Raw genomic sequence first — 27,250 nt, 5'->3', positions numbered from 1 at the left:
AAAGTCTGTTCTGTATGGTTGCAAACATTTTATGTATTGTCTTCCCAAACTTATCCTCCTTAACATATTCCTGACAAAAATGTCTTGTGAGCTCAGAAATCTGTATTGTACTTTTGTAGTGCACTCAAACAGTGTCCACTTTTCAATTAAGAAGTGGATAAAAAAGTGCTTTTGACAATTTATTTACAAAATGCATCATTTGAAGGGTACTAGGAAAAATACTGAACAAAAGACACATATCAACTGTTCCCATCGATAGCATATCAGTATAATAAAGTGCTTTTTATTGATTTAATAAGTTTGTAAATATTTAAACAAATAAATAGATTATATTATCACAAATTAAATATAAACAAGGGGGCATTAATCTACTGGAGTGTTTACAAGGAACTGTTCCAATGGCATAAGTGTAAACCTTTGATAACATTAAATGATTGTAAATTTGTAATTTTCCATAATATATTGTTTTTAGGTACTTTGGTTCAGATCAGTAGTGTATTGATCACTTAGAGGATATTTATATTTTCTTGACACTTCTTTTACCAGCTTACAGCCCTCATAATATTTGAAATAGAACAAAATCTATAAGTAAGTGGTTTTAGTGACACCAGCATGTTCGTTTGAGAGTTTTAATTTAGAGATTTAAGGGTAGATTTTGAAGATTTAGGCAAGTAGAGTGCACCTTTGATAGATAACTTGTTGTTTTATGCGAATAAAATGCACCTTTGAGAGGAACTTGAAGATGTAGGTAACTTGAAGATTTAAGCAAGTAGATTAAGCCAAGCTTAGTGCACCACCGTTGAGAGGAAGATTCAGGTAAATAGAAAGCGCTTTGGGAGGTAACTTGAAAAACATAAAAAATCAATGTTAATTTTACTTGATGACTTGGTGACAATTGTCAATGTACCCATTTAATGACCCAAGGTGAAAATAGCAATGGCCAACACGATCTGCCTCAATCTTCCTGCATTCTTATATAAATTATTAAACACAGTTTATTTTCCGTGATCTTAGCTTAATGTGGCTCATTGTTCAAAGCATTAGACATTCGACACTTTTGGAGTAGTTGCTCAATGGACAATTGTTAGACAAGTTTTTTAGAAAGCTTGTTATTTGATTACCGCTCAGCTTGCTTTAAAGGCAACATCATGCAGTAGTTTATATTTGAAATAATCATGAAATAAAACAGCATTTGAAATGAATTAAGATATAACACAACATACCTCCCTCTTCAGATTGGTAGTGTTTTCGGCCAAAAAGTTATCAACTTATTGATACAAAAAGTAAAATAGTAATTTTCAGTATCGCATCACAAAAATGAAAAGAATATTGTTTTGACAGAAGTTTTCTTATCTTTTGTAAAGTATTACATAACTCAGCAGGAGCATTCTTGCAGAGATCTTCGTGCAGAAATATACCAATTGCATAAAGAAAACAATTATGTTTGTTATAATTGTGAAGAAAGTAAGCTATTGGGGTCAGAAGTCAATTTGTAAGTTGTTCAAGTCAGATTTAGATGATGAAGGTTACCTAGGAAGAGTAAATCATTAATTTACTCTTCTATTTCAAAGTATTAAATAAAATGACCTTTCAATGAGGAGGTTAATATACATGGAAAGATTACTTTCACAATTGCCTCATCAATGTTTATCTTGTCAAATTACTTGTATATATAGATTCTTACCACTGCATTGAGTGTGCTTTTAGACAGTTCAATTTTCAAATTGAAAATGCGAGGCTTGCTGAGTATTTTTAATATTTGAAATTTAACTGTCGAGAGTGGAGAGATTTGGAGGTAGAATCTGTTTTTCTAATGAATTAAAATGATATGCAGACAAAAATAATCCTTCTTTTTCATTGATCTGCAAAAAGAGGTATTTTTCTACGTAACCTCATAAGAAATGGTCGCCTTTTTTTGTGACGTCTCAATAGAAAATATGACGACATAATTGAATTTTGACCAATGAAGAACTGATATCAAATGAACGTTGATTAAATAAAAATATTCACCAGGTCAGGAAAATGATAAATCGGCTAAGAATTAAAGAAACTGAAATAGCATACATCCTAAATATTGAATATATTGTCCTACAGCTGGTATAAATCTGTGTTTGATATTTTATAGAATTAAGTGTGAAATAGTCAAACCATTTTTCCATAAGTCTTGATTTTTTTACTGCACTGTTCTTTTTTTTCAATATATATAATTACCTGAGACGAAGGTTTTATATATACTCCTATATATATACGAATATGTGAAAACTCTTGTTTCTTATTTGTGTTTGTAACTATGTATACTGTATTGTTTATTATATTTGTAAAAATACTTCTTCTTCTTCTTCTTCTTCTTCTTCTTCTTCTTCTATAATTAGCAGTATTCTGATTTATGAAGAAAATATTGTAACATGGGTTAGGGTCAACAAAATGTAATATACTTTTATTGGTGATATACATATCATTTGTCATAAACATCTTTCAATGAATATCTTAATATTGTCATTTCATGTGTGAAAAACAATCAATCTTTATATTCCTCAGTTAAGATTAAGTAGCTGTGGGCTATTCAAACCAAATACCTTGATGTTTTGTATAAATTTGTCAAAATGAAGGATAATTATTCCTGTAATATATGTCTAGAGAGGTGATAGTTTTTGTTAATTAGACAAATCTGTGTAAAATATAATTAATATTGGCGTCATTTGTAGCACAGTATTTTGTATAATACCACATCAAATGAAGTGACTATCTGTTTAACAATATCTTGGTACTTTCGCCGAGACCAAATGAATTTGAAATGTTCATAATATGTCTCTTTCTGTTTACATGAATTGTGAACTGAATTTGAAATTGGCCTTTTGATATATGAAATGCAGTGTCATAGAAGGGTCTTGTTATTTTTGGACATTAAGCATGTTAAGTGTTCACCAATGAAGTTGTTGAATTTATTTGATGCCTTAATGTTCATTTACAAAGCAAAGGAGACGGTTTTCAATCAGAGAGGTAACATTAATTCATTATTATTCGTAGGGTACTAATTTTATAGATAAACAAAGAATTTAACTATTCAACAAAGTATGAATTGTCTATTGGCTAGTATGCAGACTTTGGCAAATCCATGAAACACTACTTTTCCTGAAACCACGAATGTTGGTACCCACGAAAGATAAATGAACCAGCAGTAATCAAACGTGGTATTTGTACGTTAAAAAAAAATCTTTTTCTCAAAGAATCGGCATACTTTTGTATTTCTATTATAAAAATAGAAGATGATAAAGTGTCCAAGGTCAGTTGAATGTCACCTAGTTCCTGCTTTATCATGTTTACAATCAGTGGTAATCTGGTCTGATTATAGAATCAATCGGTCACTTAGCAGCTTTATGATACAAATGACCACAGGTGGCAATTTAACTGACCAAATAACTGACCAATCCATCATCTTCAAATACCATCACATAAAGTCAAACAAGTTTATCAGGAGATTTTATTGTATAGGGACTATCCAGTCATTAAAGGAATCCTTTCATTAAGTGGTGCCAAATTTGTTTTGCTGAATCAAAATCTACTTATAATCCTGGAGAAAATTTAAGCAAATGACTCGAAGCTGGTGAATTTTGGCTAAATTTTGAATGAAAAATTTTGGTGATGTATAACTTATGATTTCAGAGAATATTTTTTTTCTCAATTACCTCAATGGTTTGTATGACTTCTTACATTATGAGCTAATTAATTTACAAATCCTGCTCAACATGTTGGTTTATAACAAACAGGATCAATAATTATACCCCATCACATAAACGCATACCAAGTATGGTTAAAAAAAATTGCCCATCAGACATTATACATTTGTTACTCGTTTTAGTAATTGAGCTATGGCTTTTATGAAATGTGTAATTAATTATACATTTCCTGAGTCCAGACTCAGATCATGGACTTCTTCAGAAATGGTGTTTCATTGTAGGAAGGATCCGTTTTGGATGTTTAGATTGGTCCAGACCACATTGACAGTCCTTACATGTATACTCTATTTTAATTTTGAAAATGTTGTGAAAATTTGAAATTCGTTGACATTTAGATTTGAGTTAAACCCACAAAATCCATGAAAAATCGATTTCCAACAAATAATAATGAGTCCACCATATGAGAAATAATTGATAAGAGATGGCCAGAAAGTTGTGTATTTTGTTGTGTTGACAGATGGAATCAGCTTGGTAGGTTATTCAGCTGTACCCTGGAGGAACTTTCTGTAATTGTTTGCTTGACAAGAGTATCCGTAAGCAGAAAGTTCCCCCACTAACTTTGTTGATAGATTGTATACATTCTTCTAAAAGATAAAACGATTCACCTGTTTAAGTTGGCCAATCTTCAAATGATAAGTGGTCATTGATTATCAATGAAATGACCAATCATTAGGCTGAGATTATATCACAATGGTCAATAGGGGGTGTATATAATAATCCATGATAATACTTAGAAAGTTTGGAACAGCGGGAGTTTGGATTAACATTCTTGTATTGAGGTATGGTCATTTTGTACACCCTAACTATGATGGAGATTACTGTCATGTGATGTTACAATTATTGCCAAAAATATTACACGAAATTCATCGCATTAATAAAAAGTTTCTTTTTCTGTATGTTAACATTATTTTATTACACTGTTATTGATCGCATTAATAAATCTTGCATTTTGAATGGTCATCAGGGCAATAAATAGAACATCAATGGACTAAAACAAGATTGACAATCAAGTTGTCATTTCATTTTGATTAGGGCAATTTTTTTCACAAATATAAAGTTGGAAAAATAAATTTTGTTCGGCTTGATTTGTTTTACTATGTGCAAATTCAACAAATCTCTTAGTGCACAAAAGTTTTGTTCATAATGACTTAAACATTGTTGCTATTATTGACAAGCAGACGGAAGGTGCATTTGAATTTTCAATTGGTGCATTTATTAAACTATTTATTTTTGAATTTTAACCAATGTTTGCACACCTGTATTGGAGTTCGTCAAAGCAGAAGACACACAAACCATTTTTGTCCAATTTTGCAAACGTTTGAAACAAACAGAAAACCTGTTTCAGCTTAAGAAGGATGTGTAAATCATCATTTTGGTTACAAAAAACAGGATAGAGTTGGCTTAAACTAACTTTCTTTTCCATGACCTTACCGGGGACATTCAACATGGTTATCGGCCAATACAAACTGCTTGTATTTTTTAAATTTTCCAAATAGAAAAGGTTTCATGATTTTAGAGAATTATAATGGACGGATGTTACTAACAATTTTATATTATAAATCAAAGCTCTCTGATAAAGTTTCCCATTTCCGTTATACATTTTATATACATTGCTTAATTCCTGTAAATTTATGAGGAAAGCAAAAAAGAATTTAGAAATCTTTTCTGATTCCTTTAACACTGACTACTTTCCGTAAATTCAGAAATTTTAGCTATGTTTTTATCATGAAAATTGCAACAGGGTAGATTTTTTAAATTTATGGCTTGCATTTTAAATTTTAATATTATTATTTATTAATTATCGATTAATCTTGCTTTTAAGTCCACTTCACAACATAAATGCATGCAAATTTTTCTGAATTGACAGTATTTATCCTCAAACTGTTGCTTTATGGTGTATGAGAAAAAGTATGAATATTATAACTAATTTTTCAACATTAATGTTAGTCTATTTATTTAGATAAAAAAATAACAATTAATGGATTCATGTAGACACAAACAATTTCTAAAGGATGACCAAACAATGTATTTTACCAAAATTTGGGTTGATTAGTTTTTAAACAAAAATCCCATGCCATCTTTTACATATAAAATGTTTGTTGTTCTTAAAGGTGTCTCGTTAATACATAACAAATTATCAGAAAGTAATGACATAGTTTTTGCAGACAAAAAAGTGCATCTTTGTAAAAAGTTGCCAATTTTGATGGTTGAATGTATTTCAGAAGTGTAGACTGTTATCAAGTTCTGTTTGAAAAAGGTCGTAAAAGTTGTTTAGATTTACTTACATTCATAGATTTATGACTTTGCTACCAGTATACAACTTCACTTCTGTTGCTGATTTTATGGTCTGTTATCTAGGGTTATGGAATGCTAGCAGACTTTTTATAAATAGACTAATTTTACTGGTTTTTTAAGGGAGTTTTATGTCTGTAAACAAAAACAGGGAACCTGTAATACCAAAACATTACTTACTTATGGTTGACTTACATAGGGATTAGAAATCATGCATTATTAGAATTACACAGTATAAAACCTAAGGTTATTAGTTATTGTTATGAAAATTCTGTCAGTATGTTGAGTTTACTGTAAAAAAAACAAAAATTGGCAGAAAGTTTGATAATTCTGTCAAAAAGAATATACTGTCAGTATGTTGAATAATTTCATCAGAAATGTAATGTTGAATAACACTGTCAAAGTTTTGAATAATTTTGTTCCTGTTATTTCAAAGGCACATTTGTAAACAATCTTGTTTATTTTAATGTGATGACTTTATCAATGCTAAGAATGGTTTACTTTCTTCCAACAAATAAGGGTTAAATTACTGATTTTTTTTTATATTTCAGGATTGTTCTGTGGATTATAAACGGGTGATTCAATGAGTGGATTCTATTTGTCTATGTGTCTTTATGACAGAGTATGAAGAGGCCTGGCATCGACAGGATGCTGGTAGAGGGTCTGTTGCTATGGATCCTGGTTGTCATGGTGAAAGCCACAACTTCTGAAGGTAGATATTATAATTATACACGGAACAGAAGATTGAACACTAATTTTACTGTTGGTAATTTTAAGATTTTTTATTGATATATATTACTAGATTGGATGCAAATACTGATTTGTTGAAATATCAGGCAGCAACTAAAAAAAATTCTATTGAAAAAGTTACATTTCACAGGATCAGAAGGACACTGTTTGCATAAGCTTTCTTTGCTACAGACATAATCATAGTTGATGCATTAAATTTATATAAATTTTTGACAAAGGTTTTGAAAATAATTAGTACAAAATACTCGTACCATGATTTGACCTAATACACCTGTTCCAACAGTTGTCTCCCATTTCTTGAGTTGGCAAGAGTTGTCTCTCTTTTTGTAAAGTTTTTAAATATTTGTCAATTTTATGCAATGGAGTTATTTCCAATTGAAAGATCAAAAAAATATTGACACTACACAAACACTCTTCATAGCAGTAGTCTTAATAAACTATTAAAATAAGAGACTGCACAAATTACAGTCCAGAAACACTATTGTGGCATTGATAGAACAATTAGTCTTTTTCTTTACAACAGTCTGTACACGTACCAAGCAGTACATAGATACTGTGTTCCTGACCTTCAATCTTTTAAACATTTCCTTAAATTGTTAGAAAAAAATTAGAATTAAGTTCACCCAGGTTCATTCTTGTCACATGCAGGGAGCGATGGGGAGTTAAGTAAACAGTCCCTGAAGAGGAATTTGAAAAATATGTGTGCAGTAATGTACATCATCCATTTACATACCAATGAACAGTTACTTATGGTATATTGTCAATGAGTCTGCAACCCAGTAACACTCTGAACATTTATTTATTTTAGGATTTCAGAACAATGTGAAGGATTTACCATATTTCCTCCCTGATAGCCCCTGAAAAACATATAAATAAATCAATAAGGACATCTAGAATTACAGAAAACCTTTGATCAGTTTTCAGTTAAACCATTAAAGTAAAAATTCATTTTGCCTGTAAAAACTATATGATTTATGTATGGTAATATTGGCTATATATTAGTACTATCTGATTGGTGTCTAGTTACACTGGGTTATTAAAGGAAATCTTAATGCGTTTTTTTTTTTCATAGAGGTTTACTGGCATGGTATAAAAATAGAACCAGTCTTCTGAATTAAATCTTTGAAGGTTTAAGAAATTTTATCATCAGTTAAAATCATATTATTTAGAAATTTAGAAATGGTGGTTAATGTGGTGTGGATTGTTGATTTCACAGAAATGGGTAATTTATCAATGTAATAACAAGATCTGAGACAGGAATGCAGTTTTCCATGACAAATAGTAGAGACATTAATTCAAAAAAAGGGATTAAATACATAGAGGGCAATTAAAATTGTGAATCAAAGGACAAAAAACGGTATCAAAATGGAAGCAAGAATTAGCAATAGTCAGAATTTTTTTACAAACAACTCAACTAGAACTTGGAAGTAAAAATATAACAATTTACTTGCAGTTTGGCTTCTTAAAACTCTTTGAAAGCTTTGGTTGTGTCAAATGTATCACCCCTATCTCCTGTAATTCATGTCCTGAACATACATCAAATATTTGCCACTGGATGTTAAGCAGCCAACAATCAATCAATCAATCATACTAAACTACAGTTTAGCATAATATTCCTACAAACTGGTAAACATATGTATTGATTCATTATTAATTAAAAATATTACCAACAAAATTTTTTCTAATACATCTACAGTATATGTCAGTTTGATGTCATATGGTCTGAACACAGAAACATGCATTGTATTTTTTCATGTATTGAAAACGTTCCTAAAAGAAATGTTTGAAGTGTGTTAATTTAGTAGAAAGGAATATAAATAGGTAGTAATTTAAAGCATGCCTTTTCAGTTTGGACAACTGATGAAAAATGTAGATATGGAGAGTTATTTATGAGAATTTTATTCAGTAATGAAACTAATGACTGTTAGTGTTACGCTTGGTTTAGAAATGAAAAAAAGGGGGAGGAGGGGGATGATCAATAGGTAACTATTTATTTGACATTTTATATCAAACCAGAGTGGTACAAGATCCCATATATTATACCCAGTTGAATCAACAAACACATCTTTTTATACTGACTGCTAGACTTCAAAAAATGAACGGACAATTTTAATTTCTTTGAGCCTTGCATAATTCATCACAAACGTCTAATAAGGACATCTTCTCAAACTCGATTGTACCCTGTTTCAATTTGGTTTTTTCGAATCAGAAACCATTTACACCTCCAGCATGGTGGCCAAGGGAAATAACTCAATCTCAAATTACCTCATATAAAAATCTATCTGTTGTTGGTCATTCGCTTTCAAGAATTATCTCATAAATCTCTAAGGGGACTGCAGATAATAAACATGAAATTGGATTTGTAGTTTTGCTGTCACATTTTGAGGAAAATTCATTGGACCAAATTCTTTTATTGTTCCTTACTTTCTAATGAAATATTTGATATTTTGATATTTGCATGTTTGAAGTTAAGATATCCTTTTAGAAAAATTAGAGAAGATACAGGGGGTTCTATAAAACCAAAAAATTACAGACAAGACATTTAGCTATATGTGGACTCATTTTAGGATGTAGGAAATCATTGACAAGACATTTAGCTTTACATGGACCCATTTGAGTATGTGGGAAATCTTGGACAAGACATTTAGCTTTACATGGACCCATTTGAGTATGTGGGAAATCTTTCACAAGACACTTAGCATTACATGGACCCATTTGAGGATGTGGGAAATCTTTGAGAAGACATTTAGCTTTGAATGCACCCATTTGAGGATGTGGGAAATCTTTGACAAGACACTTAGCTTTACATGGACCCATTTGAGGTTGTGGGAAATCTTTGACAAGACATTTAGCTTTACATGGACCCATTTGAGGATGTGGGAAATCTTTGACATGAAGGAAGATTTATTCACAAAATATGGAACATTATCATATTTTTGTAATCTAGAAAATGTAAAATTAGTCATAATGTCTTCCTTCAACAAACATTAATATGGTAATGTTTTAATTGGTTGGTTACAGGTTTGAATACAAAACTCTTTCTAATTACTCCTTGTAAATTTGATGGCCTTAAATCATACTAGACATGAATTATGGTTGTTTTTTCTCATATATGGTGACAGAAAACATTAATAAAAACAATTGATATCTTATGATCTCTGACATTTTTTATATTTATAGACTGACCAATCACATAAAAGTCATGATTTACTGCAGAAAGCTAGTTAATATGGAGCTGTTTTGTAATAAAGTTTAAAATGTGCAATATAATTGATTGATTAGTTTTTTGTCCTTAATACACTTCTGATAAGTTTAGCAGGTATAAATGACAAATTTACTGAAATTAATGCATATATTGTAAAAAAAAGAAATGTTATGTCATTTGTGGTGACTTTGACGGTAAATGATTTATTAGCCAAATTGCAATATTTGAAAAAAATTTATTCCAGTTTCCCTTTAGAAATGCAGATATTTGGTCAGAAGAAAAATATATTTTGTTTTCAAGAGTATCATCAACCAGTGTCCACTTTATCATGTTTATAAAACAATCATGTGGTACAAAGTCTTTATAAAACAAAGCATACTATATTGTCAAAACCTTTAATTTTAATCAAACTGCCAGTTGCCAAAGCTCCGGAAAATGAGAACTTTTTTTTCTGTGAAAAAAATATGGCAAAAATGTAGATCTACGATGCAGGCAAAACACATTGTACAAACTGTGAATGGTATGTCTTAGACATTACACATTACAGCATACTCACATGTCCATACTGCCAACATTATGATGTTAACAGTGTAGATCTGACTGATCTAATTACCAACTCAAAATTCTGAAACACAATGACAACAATAATCAACAATGGCCTATTTTTACTACAGGATTAAACTTTCGATACATTCTTTGATTTTGTTCTAATTTAAAAATTGGCAGTGGAAATAATACCAAATGGATGATACATTGAAAGTTAAGGAATCACTTTTGTTTTTGACTTTCCGTAAACCAACTTATCGTTATGAATCTGTCAAAACTTGGACCTGAAGTTATATAACATCAACAAAGTTGTAAAGGAAAGACTTCCTTTCTAACATCCTTGGATGAAGGAATACATGCAGGGGGGCTCTAAAGGAAATCTCACCATTGTGAAATAGCAAAGAAAATAAATCAACAAGAGAAGTCAGCTAGTGAGGTCTAATTGTGAAAAAAAAAAGTTTCTGCAAAAATAGATATCAAATACTACATGTATAAATAATTGATTTTCAGTCTATGTATATTTTTTAAAACATTTTCAAATTCTACTGTAAATATAGTCCACAAAGTTCAAATGTCAATACTAAATTCCTTTGTAACACTATTGTATCATTTCATTGTACAGTACTTGACCTGAAAAAAAGTTGCTGAATCAACCAGCACAAGATGTTAAATGACATTTAAATCAGAAAATTTATGTTTGAATTCTAAGTTCAGTATGAAAAATGAACCTGGTCATCCATGGTCAAACATCCATAAAACAAAACATTGAAGTGAACAAGAATTCCTCAGCAGAAGATCAATCATTCTACCTGTGTACACTTGACTTGCTTTTGTCTATTACCAGGCAGTATAACCCAGTACAAAATCATCTCGTAGGACACAAAACTCATGTATAAGGAACATTTATAAACATTTCCAAAACACACCTCCTTTAATTCAAATCCCCTATTATTTCATGATTTATGTTTTTAAGTAAAATTTCTGGATGCATTCAGCCAAACACTATGTACAATACCTTATGGGTCCATTTGCATAACATTCTATCCACACCTATAGAAATGTTCAGATCCTGATCTTGTTAAATGGTTATTTAATGCAAAGCAGGGACATTAACCTTCAGGATATAGCTGAAGTCCAAACTAGATTTTCACTTTAATTTTGATATTTTCCTCATTAATCTTTAGAATTGATGACTTTGATCTCATATTTAGAAATGGTGCTCATAAATTAATACAACATCAGGATAAAATGGCTACCATTGGGAGTTAAGGTATCAGGTTGTGCAGAGAACAGAACTTTATGATAAAGGTTGACATATTGTCTAATCACACCAAAAGCCAGGGGTCAGGGGTTCACACCCCCTCCTATGAAAACAAAAGATACTATTAAAGAATCATATAGCTAAGATAAAGATTGAAGTTTGACTATTAAGGCAGTGCATCATAACCCCAGAAAACTTCCTCCGAGACATTCTGGCTACGGACCTGCTTATTGTGTTAAAATATTGCTACATCTTAGATCATGACAAGGACTTATTACATGTAGCATGTGTTTGATAGAACATTTGTATGTCACAGGCGTCAGTGGAATGAAATAATGTATTCCATATTTGAAGTTATTGTGGTAATTTGGTGTCAGTTTAATTTGGACTATACATGTATCATGTTTAGTGTAAAAAGTTCAAGCAAATTTCTATTTGGTCTTATTGTTTATTGGGTTCCTATCTCATGAATACCCCAAATATCCTTTTATTCATATCAAAACAGTAAAAGAAAAAATGTGAAGCTTTTCTAAAGCAATAAATTTTAAGTTGTTTTTATTTCTACTTTATACAAACTTTCAACAGATCGTTGGGATATGGTAATGAATTAGCTACTATCTTTATCATTTCTGCATTCTATAATGTTTTATCAATGAAAACTTGAAATCAACCATACACCTCTAGACTGTAAAAAAGGAAACGGCATGTTTTACATATCTAACATCAACAAAATATCTGTATTTAAAATTTCACGGGTCTTGTGAATTTTATATCTTCTATTGATATGGTGTATGATTCAAATAGTCATAATATTAATTCTTATTCCCGTCATAAAAGTTACAAAAATCATGTATTATCTTCTGCATCATTTAACCTTGACCTTGATGGTTTAACATTTGTTTGTCAAACAGGGTATATGTATCTAACTGTGTGTTTTTATGGGGTATTTGATAGTAGTTTTATGAGTGTTAATATAGACAAGTTATTGTTATCATAGTGAGAAGAGAAGCTATAAAGTTAAATCAGACCACACTAGTGATACCCTGCATTACTCTTCAGAAAGACGTCATAAAACTATAACTTTAACATTTTATGGATATTGTTTAAGAAATATCTTGGCTGTGATTTGAGATGTCAGGCACTTAAAGAGCTGTAATAATGTAATACCTACATCATTGCTTTGGTGTACTGTAATTGTACACTGTACACCAGGCCTCAAATGACACATTCAAAATACAGTACACATGCTAAAGGAAAAATACATTAAAATGGAATGCTTGCCATGTCTTTTCGTTTGGACTTTATTGGTTTTCATTGAAATAGTTCCACTAATGTTTTGTCTTTGCCACTCAGTTACAGATCAAGATTGTGTTTCATTTGTATCACCTATACTTTTTGCAGAATTACACTATTAGTTGACAGCATGTAGGGGCATTTGTGACGTCCCGGCACATCTAGTTTCATCATATATTTACTTGAAAAATCAATCTGCTGCATTTAAATATGAACATTTTTATTGATTTGTTTGATTTCCCACAGTAAAAAGTCCAGTTTACTTGGTTGGCTTACAGGCAGAACCAGTTATAATACAAGATGCTGAAACAAAAAGGAGAAGACTTTTAATCATTATATAAGCCTGTTTCCTGTGAAATGTTTCTTTTAAGTTTTCATTGAAATTGAATATAATTCCAGTGTGACCTGTAAGGGTAAATAGATATCAACATTTTCTAATATAATTTGTTATTTTTCAAGATTTCAGAAAGAATTTTTTGCATTCTGCACATGCTCAGGAAAGCAGTTAGTAGTTGCAGAGTAATTGCTTATTTGAAAATTGAGCAAACTTGATAGATTAGAGTAAATATGTTTTAAATCTACTACAGATGGTAGATAGGCAAAAGAAAATGACAAAAATGTTTTTGAAAAAGACATAAGTAATACACATTAAGTTAATATGTTTATAAAATGATTGTAGAGTGCTGTATTACATTCTTTGTACTTGGCACTACATGGCCATTAGGCATATTAGACAGATGTGATACTATATAATAATGGTTGAGGAAACAAATCTTTCTTCTTTGCCTCCTCATTTACAGAGTGCAGATATCTCTAACATTTATCTAACTCTTACAACAAATATGTTTTTATATCTAAATGTGAATCCATAAAGCGTTTTTCAAGTGTGCGAGGCTGTTAAACCATTATTTTCCATAGTTCTACAATCGTCTGATATTTCACTAAGTTGTAGAAGCAGGAGAAGATAATTTATTTTCTTTTGAACATGATAAAACTAATGAGGAAAGAAGTTAGATGTTTAGTAAATGACTTTAGATAATATCCAATGAGCTAACACCTTAAAATAGTCTGTACCTAATGATAATCATGGGTGGAGTTGACTGTTCCTTTAAGAACAGGAGGGAGCCTTTATTTAAGCAAGTGGATTGATGAAAAATTGTATTTTTGTTGATACTAAATTTCATGGTTTTGACAAATTCTGTATACATACATACATGACATTATTATTAAACAAACCTATTTAAAAAATTTATTTTGTTGAACACTTAAATTTGTTGTTCAGTTTATACCAAGAAATCTAGAAAATTATCCTGTGAATAATTATGAATCTTCAGTATACTATAATAAAATGGTGAGGGCTTATTGTAATTTCTTGGAATCCATTAGAATATCTTCATTTAAGAATCAAAAGAAAACAAATTACTGGAAAAGAGTCACAGCCTTCTCCACTAGGGATAAATAAGATATTGTCATATGGTTTTGGAGCTTGTGTTTCGGTAAGGGCAGTAATGGTGACCAGTATTAGTCTATTTTTTTGAAGAAAGAATGTTTTGTTTGGTTGCTTCCTCAATATATCCTATAATTATTATAAAAGTTGCAATGCAAACTATAACTTTCAATCAGAATTTAAGTTTGTAATCTATATTTGATTACAGTCCTCTTGAAGCATGCTTCTAGTTGTTGATAATTTTTATGGAAACCTGGAGTGACTATAACAATGTCTATTCTGTGAATTTGGATTATGAGCACAATATAACAATTGTCAACGTAAACTGAAGAGTCCACACATATCTGTGTGAAACATTGATACAAGATTGATGTTTAAAATATTCATGTCTAATCTGAATAAAATATTTATAGAGTTTAAATGTAAATTTCCACACTCTGATTATTTTTCTATTAGAAAAAATACCATTGTTAGAAAATCTCCATTGTGTCGTCTGCTTCAAAAGAGAAAAAAGCCTCCAATATTTTTTTTGTATTGTTCTGGTTTCCTGTTCTTGGTTTTGACTGGTTGAAATTTTATCTTCAAAACACAATAGGATCAAGAGTATCCAGAAATTTGACCTTTAAATTAATATAGATTTATATCGTGCTAAAAAGACCAAGATTTTTCACTGTCCAGACAGGCAGATATTGAAAGTCTCATGATGGTGTATAATTTCATATTTATGATTACTCATGTAATAGGTTAAGATGTTGCATGCTAACTTAATTTTAAAATAGGTATTAATGAATAAATTTAAGAAATGGAAAAATATTAAGAACAGCATATAACAACTTTAACTTAACAAGTTCTTTAAGCAATGAACGAGTCAAGCATCTTTAGTGGCTAGTACCTCATGCGGCAAGCTCTAAATTGCCTAGAAATTAGGCAATTTGTTAGGAATTCAACAGCAACCATTGCATATCTGATGACTCAACATTCCTAAATAGCCAAAAAAAACAAGGATATTAATATAGAATTAAAAAAAATACACTTGATATTTGATTATTAGTACAATGTATAAAAATATTGATATTGCTTCAGATTGATAAAAAGACTTTTTTATTTCAGATTCTTTGCCTATCTTCTTAGAAGAACCAGAATCAGCTGTAATATCCCATCATGCATCAGTGACGTTACCATGCAAGGTGTTGCCTTCTAGTGCTGTAGTACGGTGGAAATTCAATGGAGACTTTGTGAAAGAGGGGGGATCAAGGGGGTTTAGCATTGATGGAACAAATCTACATATAGCAAATTTTAAACATAAGCGGAAGCAGGACAGTAACGAAGGGATATATCAGTGTATAGCAGAGACATCTGTCGGACTCGTGGCTAGTCGGCCAGCCAGACTTTCTAAAACAGGTATTTATGTAAACATATGACCTCCTCTTCAAGTACCTTACAGTGTCACCAGATAAGATGAATAAAATCATGAAAATTATGGTCAATGCATGTGATACATAACAAAATGATGCAAAGGACCAGTGGCAAATATTTCATACCTGTTCAGGATGTAAACAAGTTAAATATATATTAGTTATAGGTACTTTAACATACAGAGACAGTGGCATTCTCTCAACAAATGCCTTGCTTCAATTTTACCAATCAAACCTTAATTTAAATTTTTCCATGTAACTAGATGGACCCCACTTAGCAAGGTTCTTACCGACAAGTGGAATAAGTCTAGAAAGCTGAAGTGTTAAACCTTGGCTACCTTACGGGTGGTTTTTCAGTAGAAAATATCTTATCACTCAACGTTTTTGTACATATTCAATCCTCATGCTATTTATGAAGGGGGAAAAAATGATCGAAAAAAAAAAAACTTGAATACTTAATTTTCTCCTAATTTCATCATTTTTAATTTTAGTATTAAAAAGATTCCAAAGTCGAGAAGATTTGCGATTGAATGGAACTATAGGTTATAGTATAGTATTGCCATGCCAACCTCCTATCAGCAGTCCTGAAGCACATATTTTGTTTGAACTGAATGGAACAATTATATCAACTTCATCTGGTAAGTCAAAATCAATGGGTTATCTCCCTTGAATTCGCTAAGTTAGATACATGATTTTAGAGGGAGATAGATATTTTTCACAAGACTGCTTATTCCCTTTTTAAATTTTTTTGCCTCTCTGCATAAAAAGTAAAATCACAAAAATACTGAATTCTGAGGAAAATTCAAAACGGAAAGTCCCTAATCAAATGGCAAAATCAAATGATAAAACACATCAAACGAATGGACAACAACTGTCATATTCCTGACTTGGTACAGGCATTTTCAAATGTAGAAAATGGTGGATTGAACCTGGTTTTATAGCGCTAAACCTCTCACTTTTATGACAGTCGCATCAAATTCCGTTATATTTACAACTATGTGTGAACAAAAAAGACGTATTAGGTAACATTGTCAAAATATGGGTACAGCAGTCATCACTGTGTCACAATCTCAAAGCAAACAAACATTTAACAAAGAAGCACAGAAAGCATCTATCAAATTTAACAACCACATTCATTGCTTACTTATATATGTATTTTAAATCAACCCATAAAGGATTGAAAGATTTTGCATAGTTCATTCAAATTACTTCAAAAACTCAAACATCTGTTGGAAATTTTCAAATATCATGATAATAAATTTTTCAATATGAGGTTGAAATATTTGAAAGATATATGGGTGTAAAGTAGGCTAATGTCATTTCTACACTCCTTGTATCAATTTTCGACTGAACAGTATTCTCCATTTACCATGACATGTATATGTAAGCAATATGTTTTAAACTGATAGCTTATGGTAGCAAAAAGAGGAATTTAGTTTTAGGTTTTAGAGTTCTTTATGAGACATTGACCATAGTGTTAAATGATTCTTGATAAAATTTAGGAGAAATAAACCCCCTTTTTAAGCGGTATCAATGTCATTAAGAGATAAAGGGGTTAGACTGGATTAACTATGATATCCCACATTTTTAAATTACGTAGAAACTTGGCATCATAACACACTTAACCTAATGGAGAGCAAGAAAACAACCTCAATTTTTTTTTTCGATGAAGAAAATAAAAATCTGCAGTAAAAGTTTCCCATACAGCACCCCTAATGTTTTCAAAACATTTGTTAGTGATAAATAAGAAAAATGAGATAGGATTGTTTTTGGATGAGTCTGGAACTTCTATTTTCCCATTAACACTTCTTGCTGGTGTTTGAAATATATAAATGAGCTATGTCCTTGTAATAAATGGAAGAAAAAGAGAATTTCTATAATGTATGATAAAAGAATGTAAAAATGATTACAAATGCTTTCTTTCTAAAAAAAAACGTTCAGGTGACTCTGACAGATACAAATGAGAATTTTTTTGGCGTGTATAGCTCCCCGCTGCAGACGAACACATTAGTATGATAGGACTAGGATGGATAGATTACTTCAAAGTGCCAAGTGGAAAGCCCCATCTAATATATCTTAATTTTAATAATCTTCTGCTGGGTTTGTATATAGAAATTGTTACAAAATTCTTTACAAACTTTGCAGGTGCTCTAATAACTTAAGGGGCACATTAAAGGTTTTTTTTACTGTAATTAGTAAATGAATTAATCAGTTCCATATATTTGATTTTTAATGGACGTTGTTTTGAGGGTTTAACAACAAGAGCTTTCAATAAGAAGTGGAAATCTATTTTTAAATACTGCACAAAAATTAACTTTGAGATTCTCCCTTTAATTAGTATCGCCCCCTGATGTTTAAAATGTATCATGTTTCCATGGTAGTGACTTTTTAACAGCTGCAGTTTTACAACAAACATATATTAATCATTTTGATATATTTTGGTACAATCAGTGCTGAAGTAATGAGGGTATCGAGTAGTGCTTTAGTTTAACTGGCAAAAATCAAATTATGTAATATTCAGGAAATTTATAACTTAATATTGGTTAATTCTAAGAGCATGTTTTTCCTATCAGTATCAGATGTTTTCATATTTAACGCTAACTTAATTTTATATCTCTTTTTGAAAACAAATAGAGAAAAGAAAAAAAGAAAAACATTATAAATTTGAAATGACTAAGAAGAAATAAATCATGTTAAAACAAAGAAATTTTAATTTTTTCCAACCATGAGAACTTTTTGAATTTGAAATATTAAAAAGATAAAAATTCTTGACCACAGCAGAGACTTAACTTGCTCATAATCAGATGTAATGCTGAATCGGAACAAAACAAAATTCCAATTAGAAGTATTACGGAGTATATCATTGGGCTGAGGTATGTGAAGTGTGATCCGATATTATATTGTTCCCAAAGTTTAAAGGGACGACAACCACATTGACCCCATCCATGCTTTTGTCTTTATTCAGATGTCTATCATACCAAGGAGAAAATTAAATGGCTCTGCTAATTAGAATAATCAGTAACTTTAGGAGTAAATCATCCTTTTCAAGTAAGACAAATTAGTCAAGTGTTTAAAACTCCGTGGACAAATTAGTGGAGATTGTATATAAACGATAACATGTCCAATCAGATAAATACTACGGAGTTCCTGCACTTCTAGTCTTTAGGCAATATTCGTTGAAAATTTATAGTCTTATATTGTTTTAAACTAGGTTTAAATCTGAAACATGCGATCTGTTGTAAGAAATATAATATGTATAGAATAGTGAATGACTTCAAAGAAATAAATGTTTTTGCTTTTCTTTTGTTTTATTGTTATATTTTAAAAAATATTGTATAAAATTTTAAAACTGGGAGATTAAAAATTTGAAAATTATCAGAAAGATGTATGTGTTAAGGAAAATTTTAATATCTAGAGGCATTAAAATTTGAATTAAGAATAAATTTGAAATATGTAGTTATTGGTAAAAAATGTAATACAAGGGAGATAACTCTATGTATTCAAATGTTATAAGTCCATCATGTTAAAAGTAATTTATGTTTGTGAATAATAAAGTATGTCAATATTCCAAGGCTACAGGTATCAAATGTTAATATGTTTTCCACGGTCAGTTTCATTTTAGTAATAGAGTCCTTTGAAATCAGTAAGATTGGGAAATCAGGGTGTTGATTTAAAACTTTATGTTAATGTGATTTGTACATGCAAGTAACAATGTGAGAACTAGTCTCTGACATGTTAATGTATTTCTGAAACAATATCAAAGATTTAAGTTACATATATTAAGTTAACTAATGTATTTTGTATAAAATCTGCATTTAGATTGTATTAGTCAGATTGCACGACACAACTCGTTTACTGGGCTTTATTTTAGGATAGATGAGTTCTCTAGGCTAATGGTTATTTTAATGCATTTTTACAAGTCAATTTAGAAAATTTAATATGGATAGGTCAGTAATTTTGCAAGATAAATGTGAATGTATATCAGATACGAGTCCTCCTTATTATAGAGTAATTGCTTTTCACGTAATTAATTACCTGTATTATCTTATTTATTTTTTTCCATTTGTAATTTTAACCTCATGTAGAGATTGATATATGTGTTTTATACTTATTTATTGTGAATTTAAAACCTTCCAACATCACCCCTTGCTGATATTTTATCTATAAAATACTATGCAATGGCATATCTTAAAAGGCATTATATAAGATTGTCAAAAATCTATCTGAATGCAATGGTAAGAAATATCATAAGATAATTTGAAGGATTCAAAATTTTTATCAACTTGCCATTTTGCTGCTGCAAAATTTCACTGCACTTACAATTGATTATCAGACAAAACGTTAAAATCAGAAATACTAGTTGACAACTTCTGTAGGTGTGGGAGGATTTAGACTTTACACATTAGTCTCTTAGATGTGGGAGGATTTAGACCTTACCATTTAGTCTCTAGATGTGGGAAGATTTAGACCTTACCATTTAGTCTCTAGATATGGGAGGATTTAGACCTTACCATTTAGTCTCTAGATGTGAGAGAATTTGGACCTTACCATTTAGTCTCTAGATATGGGAGGATTTATACCTTACCATTTAGTCTCTAGATATGGGAGGATTTAGACGTTACCATTTAGTCTCTAGATGTGAGAGAATTTGGACCTTACCATTTAGTCTCTTTTCTAAATGTGGGAGGATTTAGACCTTACCATTTAGTCTCTAGATGTGAGAGAACTTGGACCTTACCATTTAGTCTCTAGATATGGCAGGATTTATACCTTACCATTTAGTCTCTAGATATGGGAGGATTTAGACCTTACTTTTTAGTCTAGATGTGGGAGGATTTAGACCTTACCATTTAGTCTCTATTCTAAATGTGGGAGGATTTAGACCTTACCATTTAGTCTCTAGATGTGGGAGGGTTTGGACCTTACCATTTAGTCTCTAGATATGGGAGGATTTGGACCTTACCATTTAGGATTTGTTGGCACTTTTTCATTGTTGAAGAATGTATGGATGACCTCAAATGTAATTGTCTTGATTATGACTGTACCATATCACTGTACCATACATTTACTGGTATAACAGTGCATCTATATGGTAGGGAGACACTAGTCAACTGATCTCTTCTTTAAACAGTGCTGTATTTTTAGGCAGTTAAGCTGCCTTATGCGAGCACCCTAGATTTGTGTTCTACCCAATAAATGCTGAAATACGTGCCATTGTTATTATCTAGCTGGATATAATGTTATTTATAACTAATTGAATAGTTTTTTCATACTTTTAATTCTGGATTACAAAAATATGACCAGAAAAAACCTTAAATGATCGTCGAACCACCCAAAAGTTTTGAAGTTGTACATAGGAAGTAGAGCACATTAGGAATCCTTATGTAGTTTATTATCCCCTGTGCTTTTGGCTAAGATGTCAAAGAACAATTGTATAAAATATTTAATCGCCGAAAATCATTAAAGACAAGTAGTTTAGATTTCCCAAATGGCAAAAGTCGTAGGAATATTGTTTGTCGTCAATACATGTTACATCTACGTCAGTAGTCTATTAATAAGTTCCACTGTTCATGCTGTTGGCGGCAATTTCAAATTAGAAGACGAAATTTTCGTATCTTTTCAATTTGGAGGCAGGGGTTCAAATTAGCGGTGGTCCGAGGTCCGCGACCTTCCACTTTTGCAATCGGACTCTCGACTTGGTTACTAGCTACGCCCGACGGACCTTTCACTTGAAAGAAAATTAAAAATAACTTTGCAAACCTTTTTACCAAAGTCTCTAAATAAACGATCTCAAAACGTATTTTCATCTTTATTATTCATGACAGCGATGTTCATTTTGTTCAACCGCTAGCTTTATACAGATAATCGCCTACAAGTAATGTGTAAATTCGAGTAAAATCGTATCTGACTGACAAAAACAACATTGAAAAACAATGGATGCCGTGTAGACAATTACAATATCGGGTCCGATTCTGGATGCGGATAAGGGTAATTCCGGGTTTTGGAGATCAACTACAAAAAAAAATTTCAGGCAGGTGACAAAATACATCTATGCATGGTAAATAAATATAAACACTAGAAATGGAAACCAAAAGATATATGTAAAAGAAAGAAAAAGCAAAAAATATTTGATACAGAAACTCAAAATTACTTTTTGACAAATTTTAATGTCAAAATCCAATACAATGTGACAGCTGGGAACAGTATATCTAACAATATATATGTTCCTGGTGACAGTATAAATCATCTTTATCAGTGATAAATGTTGATAATGCATGTAAGATGCTTTTAAAGTGTAAACATATTACTGCAATTTTTTTCTCAATTTTGAAGGGTCAGTTAACATAGCTGGAAGTTTCTTACTTTGTTTTCGCAAATAGTGCAACTAGATTATATGATACCTGAATGTAAGCAAATCATATGATATATAGGTGGAATCCTTTGGGTCACTCTACCCCCTCCTGTTTGATAACTTTGAAACGGATGAGATCCCCACCCCTAAACCATATATATTCATGTATGGGACTATATAACTAATCAAATGAAATATAGGGGAAGTCCCTAGGGTTACCCCACCCCTCCTGTTTGAGAACTTGGAAACAGTCGAGATCCCCACCCCTAAACCATATATATTCATGTATGGGACAATATAACTAATCAAATGAAATACAGGGGAGTCCCTGGGGTCACCCCAACCCTCCTGTTTGGGAACTTTGAAATGGTCGAGATCCCCACCCCTAAACCAAATATATTCATGTATGGGACAATATAATAAATCAAATGAAATATAGAGGGAGTCCCTGTGGTCACCCCACCCCTCCTGTTTGAGAATTTGGAAACGGTCAAGATCCCAAGACAAGACAAGACAATTTATTTAAACTTAAGCACACGTATGGTGCTACAAGAGGATAACAATTATACATTAACAATTACATATATACTTATACATTTACAAACAAGACACACAATAAATAAATAAGTGATATCATACAATAAAATTGAAATAAACCATAGTTGGTTGATTTGTTTGCAAAATTCTTAATTGCAACGTGGATATGAAGTTATTGTAACATGCTTTGTATTATGAAAATATTTTTTCAATATGTCTTAGAAACATGCACACTTTTGTTAGCAGTGGCACGTTACAGTGTGATAATAGACCAGTAAGTTTCAATTGGGAAGGATTTTGTGTGTAATATGTAGGTATATATCTTTCTCTTAAAGACATAATTTGTTCATTGGAGCATACAAAAAAATAATGATCCCATAAACCATACATATTCATGTATGTGACAATATAACAAATGAAATGAAATATAGGGGGAGTCCTTGGGGGTCACCCCACCCCTCCTGTTTGAGAACTTGGAAACGGTCGAGATCCACCCCTTAACCATATATATTCATGTATGGGACAATATAACAAATCATATGAAATATAGGTTGAGTGCTTGGGGCCACTCTACCCCTTCCTGTTTGAGAATTTGAAAACGGTCGAGATCCCCACCCTAAACCATATATATTCATGTATGGGACAATATAATAAATCAAATGAAATATAGGGGCAGCTCCTATGGTCACTGTAAACCATCCTGTTTGAGAACTTGGAAACGGTCGAGATCCTCACCCCGAAACCATATATACTCATGTATGGGACTATATAATCAAATGAAATATAGGGGAGTCCCTGCAGTCACCCCACCCCTCCTGTTTGAGAACTTGGAAACAGTCGAGATCCCGACCTCTAAATTAAACCATATATATTCATGTATGGGACAGCAGAACTTATCAAATGAAATATAGGGAGAGTCCTAAGGTTCACCCTACCCCCTCCTGTTTGATAACTTGGAAACAGATGAGATCCCCACCCCTAAACCATATATACTCATGTATTTGGCAATATAACAAATCAAATGAAATATAGGGGAAGTCACTGGGGTCACCCCACCCCCTCCTGTTTGAAAACTTGATAACGGTCGAGATCCCCACCCCTAAACCATATATATATTTATGTATGGGACAACATAAAAAATCAAATGAAATATGGGGTTAGTCCCTAAGGTCACCCCATCCCCTCTTGTGTGTGTTTTAAGAACTTGTAAAAGTTTGAGATACCAACTCCTGAACCATATTCATTCCTGTTCGTCATTTCAAACAGATTTGAATGACATACAAGGTCAATCTCATAGGCATCACATATGCATATCACTTTACTAGACCTAATCAATGTGTACTAGACTTTGCCCAATGTCAGGCGACCATGGGAATGAATAATTATGGCAGCTTTGTTTGGGAGACTTCGTAACAGCATTCTGTTACAATTATTTCTTGTTTATTATAAAATTTTATTGATGCAAAAAATGAGTAGGTTTAAAGAATTTACCTTAATTATATTTTGAATAATTTCTGGTTCTATAAAAAATTTCATTTTAATATGGCTCATTTTAAAGAAAACATATCTTTCAAGCCCAAGAGTGTTTGACCAACTTTATTATAATCACCTGTCATTTTATTCCAAACTTAGACATCATGGACTTGGGGTGAAGGCAGGGGGCATTTACATTTACTATGGGCAGGTCAGTCAGACCTCACCTTTGATCCCCGTAGTAGTAAACATTTGTCTGATTTGTGTCTCATAACTTTTGCACTGTAGAACACAAACTCAGTTTTCTTTCCAGGGAAGCAAGTCCATGCATAATATTACAAGCTCGTACTAAGTCAACTTGAACTACTAACAGTCAACTAATACCAACGTTAACTATCAACTAGAACAACTGCAATCATTTCGAACTTGTACCACTGCAGACACATGACCATTAAAAATATACTTGATATATGCGTTGCTTTTGAAAACCTTGATAAAATATGAATTATTTGCCTTAATAATTAATTCAGTAAATGAACATAAATGCACAATATATGAATGTTTAATGTTTGTTCTTTTAAATCTTAAAAAAAATGAAGCAACATAGCCACAGTTTTCATAATTATGTTTGCCTTGGTTTTTGGTTAACTGCCTACAGCGCTTACAGTGCTTTGATTTAGTTCTTTAGCCTTATTCTATGGGTGGAGACACTAGTCAACTGATCTCTTCTTTAAACAGTGCTATATTTTTTAGTTCTTTAACCTTATTCTATGGGTGGAGACACTAGTCAACTGATCTCTTCTTTAAACAGTGCTATATTTTTTAGTTCTTTAACCTTATTCTATGGGTGGAGACACTAGTCAACTGATCTCTTCTTTAAACAGTGCTATATTTTTTAGTTCTTTAACCTTATTCTATGGGTGGAAACACTAGTCAGCTGATCTCTTCGTTAAACAGTGCTATATTTTTTAGTTCTTTATCGGTATTCTATGGGTGGAGACACTAGTCAGCTGATCTTTTCTTTAAACAGTGCTATATTTTTTAGTTCTTTAACCTTATTCTATGGGTGGATACACTAGTCAGCTGATCTCTTCTTTAAACAGTGCTATATTTTTTAGTTCTTTAACCTTATTCTATGGGTGGAGACACTAGACAATTGTTAAGTTGATTTACACAGGCACCCCAGTGATAAAGATTGGTATTTCTTAAAAAATAAAAAATAGAGGTTTTAAAAGTTGGGTGTTTGCACATAGAGATTCATGATAAAATTTCAGGCTTTAATATTTAATAGATGAAACCTAATTTTAACATTTTAGGATGAAAATACGCTGAAATAAAAATAGGCAAAAAGTTTGTACAAATAAAACCCTTAATTACCCTCTTTTTAGTCACCAGTTAAAATGCCTTTGACATACAACAACACTTAATGTATCAAAACTATTTTAAATTTGCATGAAACCATTAACCTGAATATTTATAAGTATATAAATAACTTGAATTATACAGTTGGAAAAAAGAGGCGAGAGATACCATAGGGACATTCAAACTCATAATTCGAAAATAAACTGACAATGCCATGGCTAAAAAAGAAAAAGACCAACAGACAAACAAAAGTACACAAAACACAACATAGAAAACTAAAGACTGAGCAACAGGAACCCCACCAAAATTGGAAACTTCAATAAAGGTTATATAGGAGCTCATATTATAAACTAAGTATTTGCAACAATTGAATCTAATAACAGGCATAAATAGATATATATGCAATGTTACTTTCGGATAAAAGTCAAACTACAGTGATTGTTTTACCTAATAAACTTTATATTGTTCTTCTCTGCATTATTCTGTGTCTTAGATCATCTCAAACCTTTAACGGTAATAAATTATATCAATTTACATGTTCAGGTGATTGTTATAATTACAATACACATAAATTTATAATTTCACAAGTTTTATTCTTGATCATTTTCTTTTTATTGACAATAAAAATATGCCTCGAACTATTTCATAATTTTGAAAGGCTCCAAAAGGATATTTTAATTTTTAAAAATCATGACTGGAATTGTGTTAAACTTTATGAAATATGTGTAAATGAATAGTTTATTTTGACGTAAATTTAGTTTAAGATTCACATTTTCCCCCAAGATGTTGTAAAAAAGTAAACATAAAAATCCATTCATATGCTATATTTTTCATTTTCCCTAGAAGTTGTAAAAGAAATAATAAAAATCCATTCATATATCTGATTTAAATCACCAAACTCTCGAGCATGGGACTCAATAGAGATTATGTAGTAACGGATCATTAAGAGAATGTATTTTATCTACGATGATGAACTGCTGCTTGCGATTATAATTTGAATTTTTTTCTTGGTTGATGAAGTAAATTTGACAATGTAAAACTAGACTACGGAAGTCAGTGGCCTTGTACAGAAGCTAAGAATGATAAATGATAAATTTCTGTTGCTCTCACAGCTGTACTTTGTAGGGCTGCATATTTAAGCAATATGGCAACTGCCAACAGTTTCATTTACCAACCATCATTAGGTTACATATATTTTTGCAATGTATCGACATAAAATATGATAAAGTATAATTTGTTTCCATAGAAACCTAAACCTGGCAGGAAATGTCTTATCTTTAAACTTGTCTGCAATTTATGAAATGTTATTAATTAATTATTTATTAAAATCCTTGTTACTTTATTGTATGATATTGTGTTCTGGATTTTGTCAAGGTTTTTTATGTTTGAAAAGGAGATTCTTTGAAGTGAAATTTTTTTGAGGTTCATTGCTTCTAATGAAACCTCTGTCTGATGTCATCCTTCAGTTCAAAAGTTTTTGACTCTCTGATGCTTCACCCAGGTCAGAAGTCAATCAGCTCATTACATCATGGGAGGTTGGGGATAGATTTTTTTTGGAAGGGGGAGCTGTCATAGACACA

At 31.4% G+C, this 27,250-nt stretch overlaps 1 protein-coding gene across 3 annotated transcripts in view; it reads left to right on the top strand.

The window, feature by feature from the left end:
* The window catches only part of LOC127700714 (cell adhesion molecule-related/down-regulated by oncogenes-like), a 115,823-nt gene that overhangs the window by 67,728 nt on the left and 20,845 nt on the right, over positions 1 to 27,250 (top strand). For all 3 annotated transcript variants that reach the window (XM_052204313.1, XM_052204312.1, XM_052204314.1), the window contains 3 exons: positions 6,581 to 6,741; positions 15,642 to 15,932; positions 16,438 to 16,584. In XM_052204313.1, the coding sequence (XP_052060273.1) occupies positions 6,654 to 6,741; positions 15,642 to 15,932; positions 16,438 to 16,584 (526 nt within the window). In that variant the 5' untranslated portion in view covers positions 6,581 to 6,653. The remainder of the gene's footprint in view (positions 1 to 6,580; positions 6,742 to 15,641; positions 15,933 to 16,437; positions 16,585 to 27,250) is intronic.

The sequence above is a fragment of the Mytilus californianus genome, unplaced genomic scaffold, assembly GCF_021869535.1.
Source record: "Mytilus californianus isolate M0D057914Y unplaced genomic scaffold, xbMytCali1.0.p SCAF_5, whole genome shotgun sequence".
Classification (NCBI taxonomy): domain Eukaryota; kingdom Metazoa; phylum Mollusca; class Bivalvia; order Mytilida; family Mytilidae; genus Mytilus; species Mytilus californianus.
This window is presented reverse-complemented; position numbering and strand designations above follow the sequence as displayed.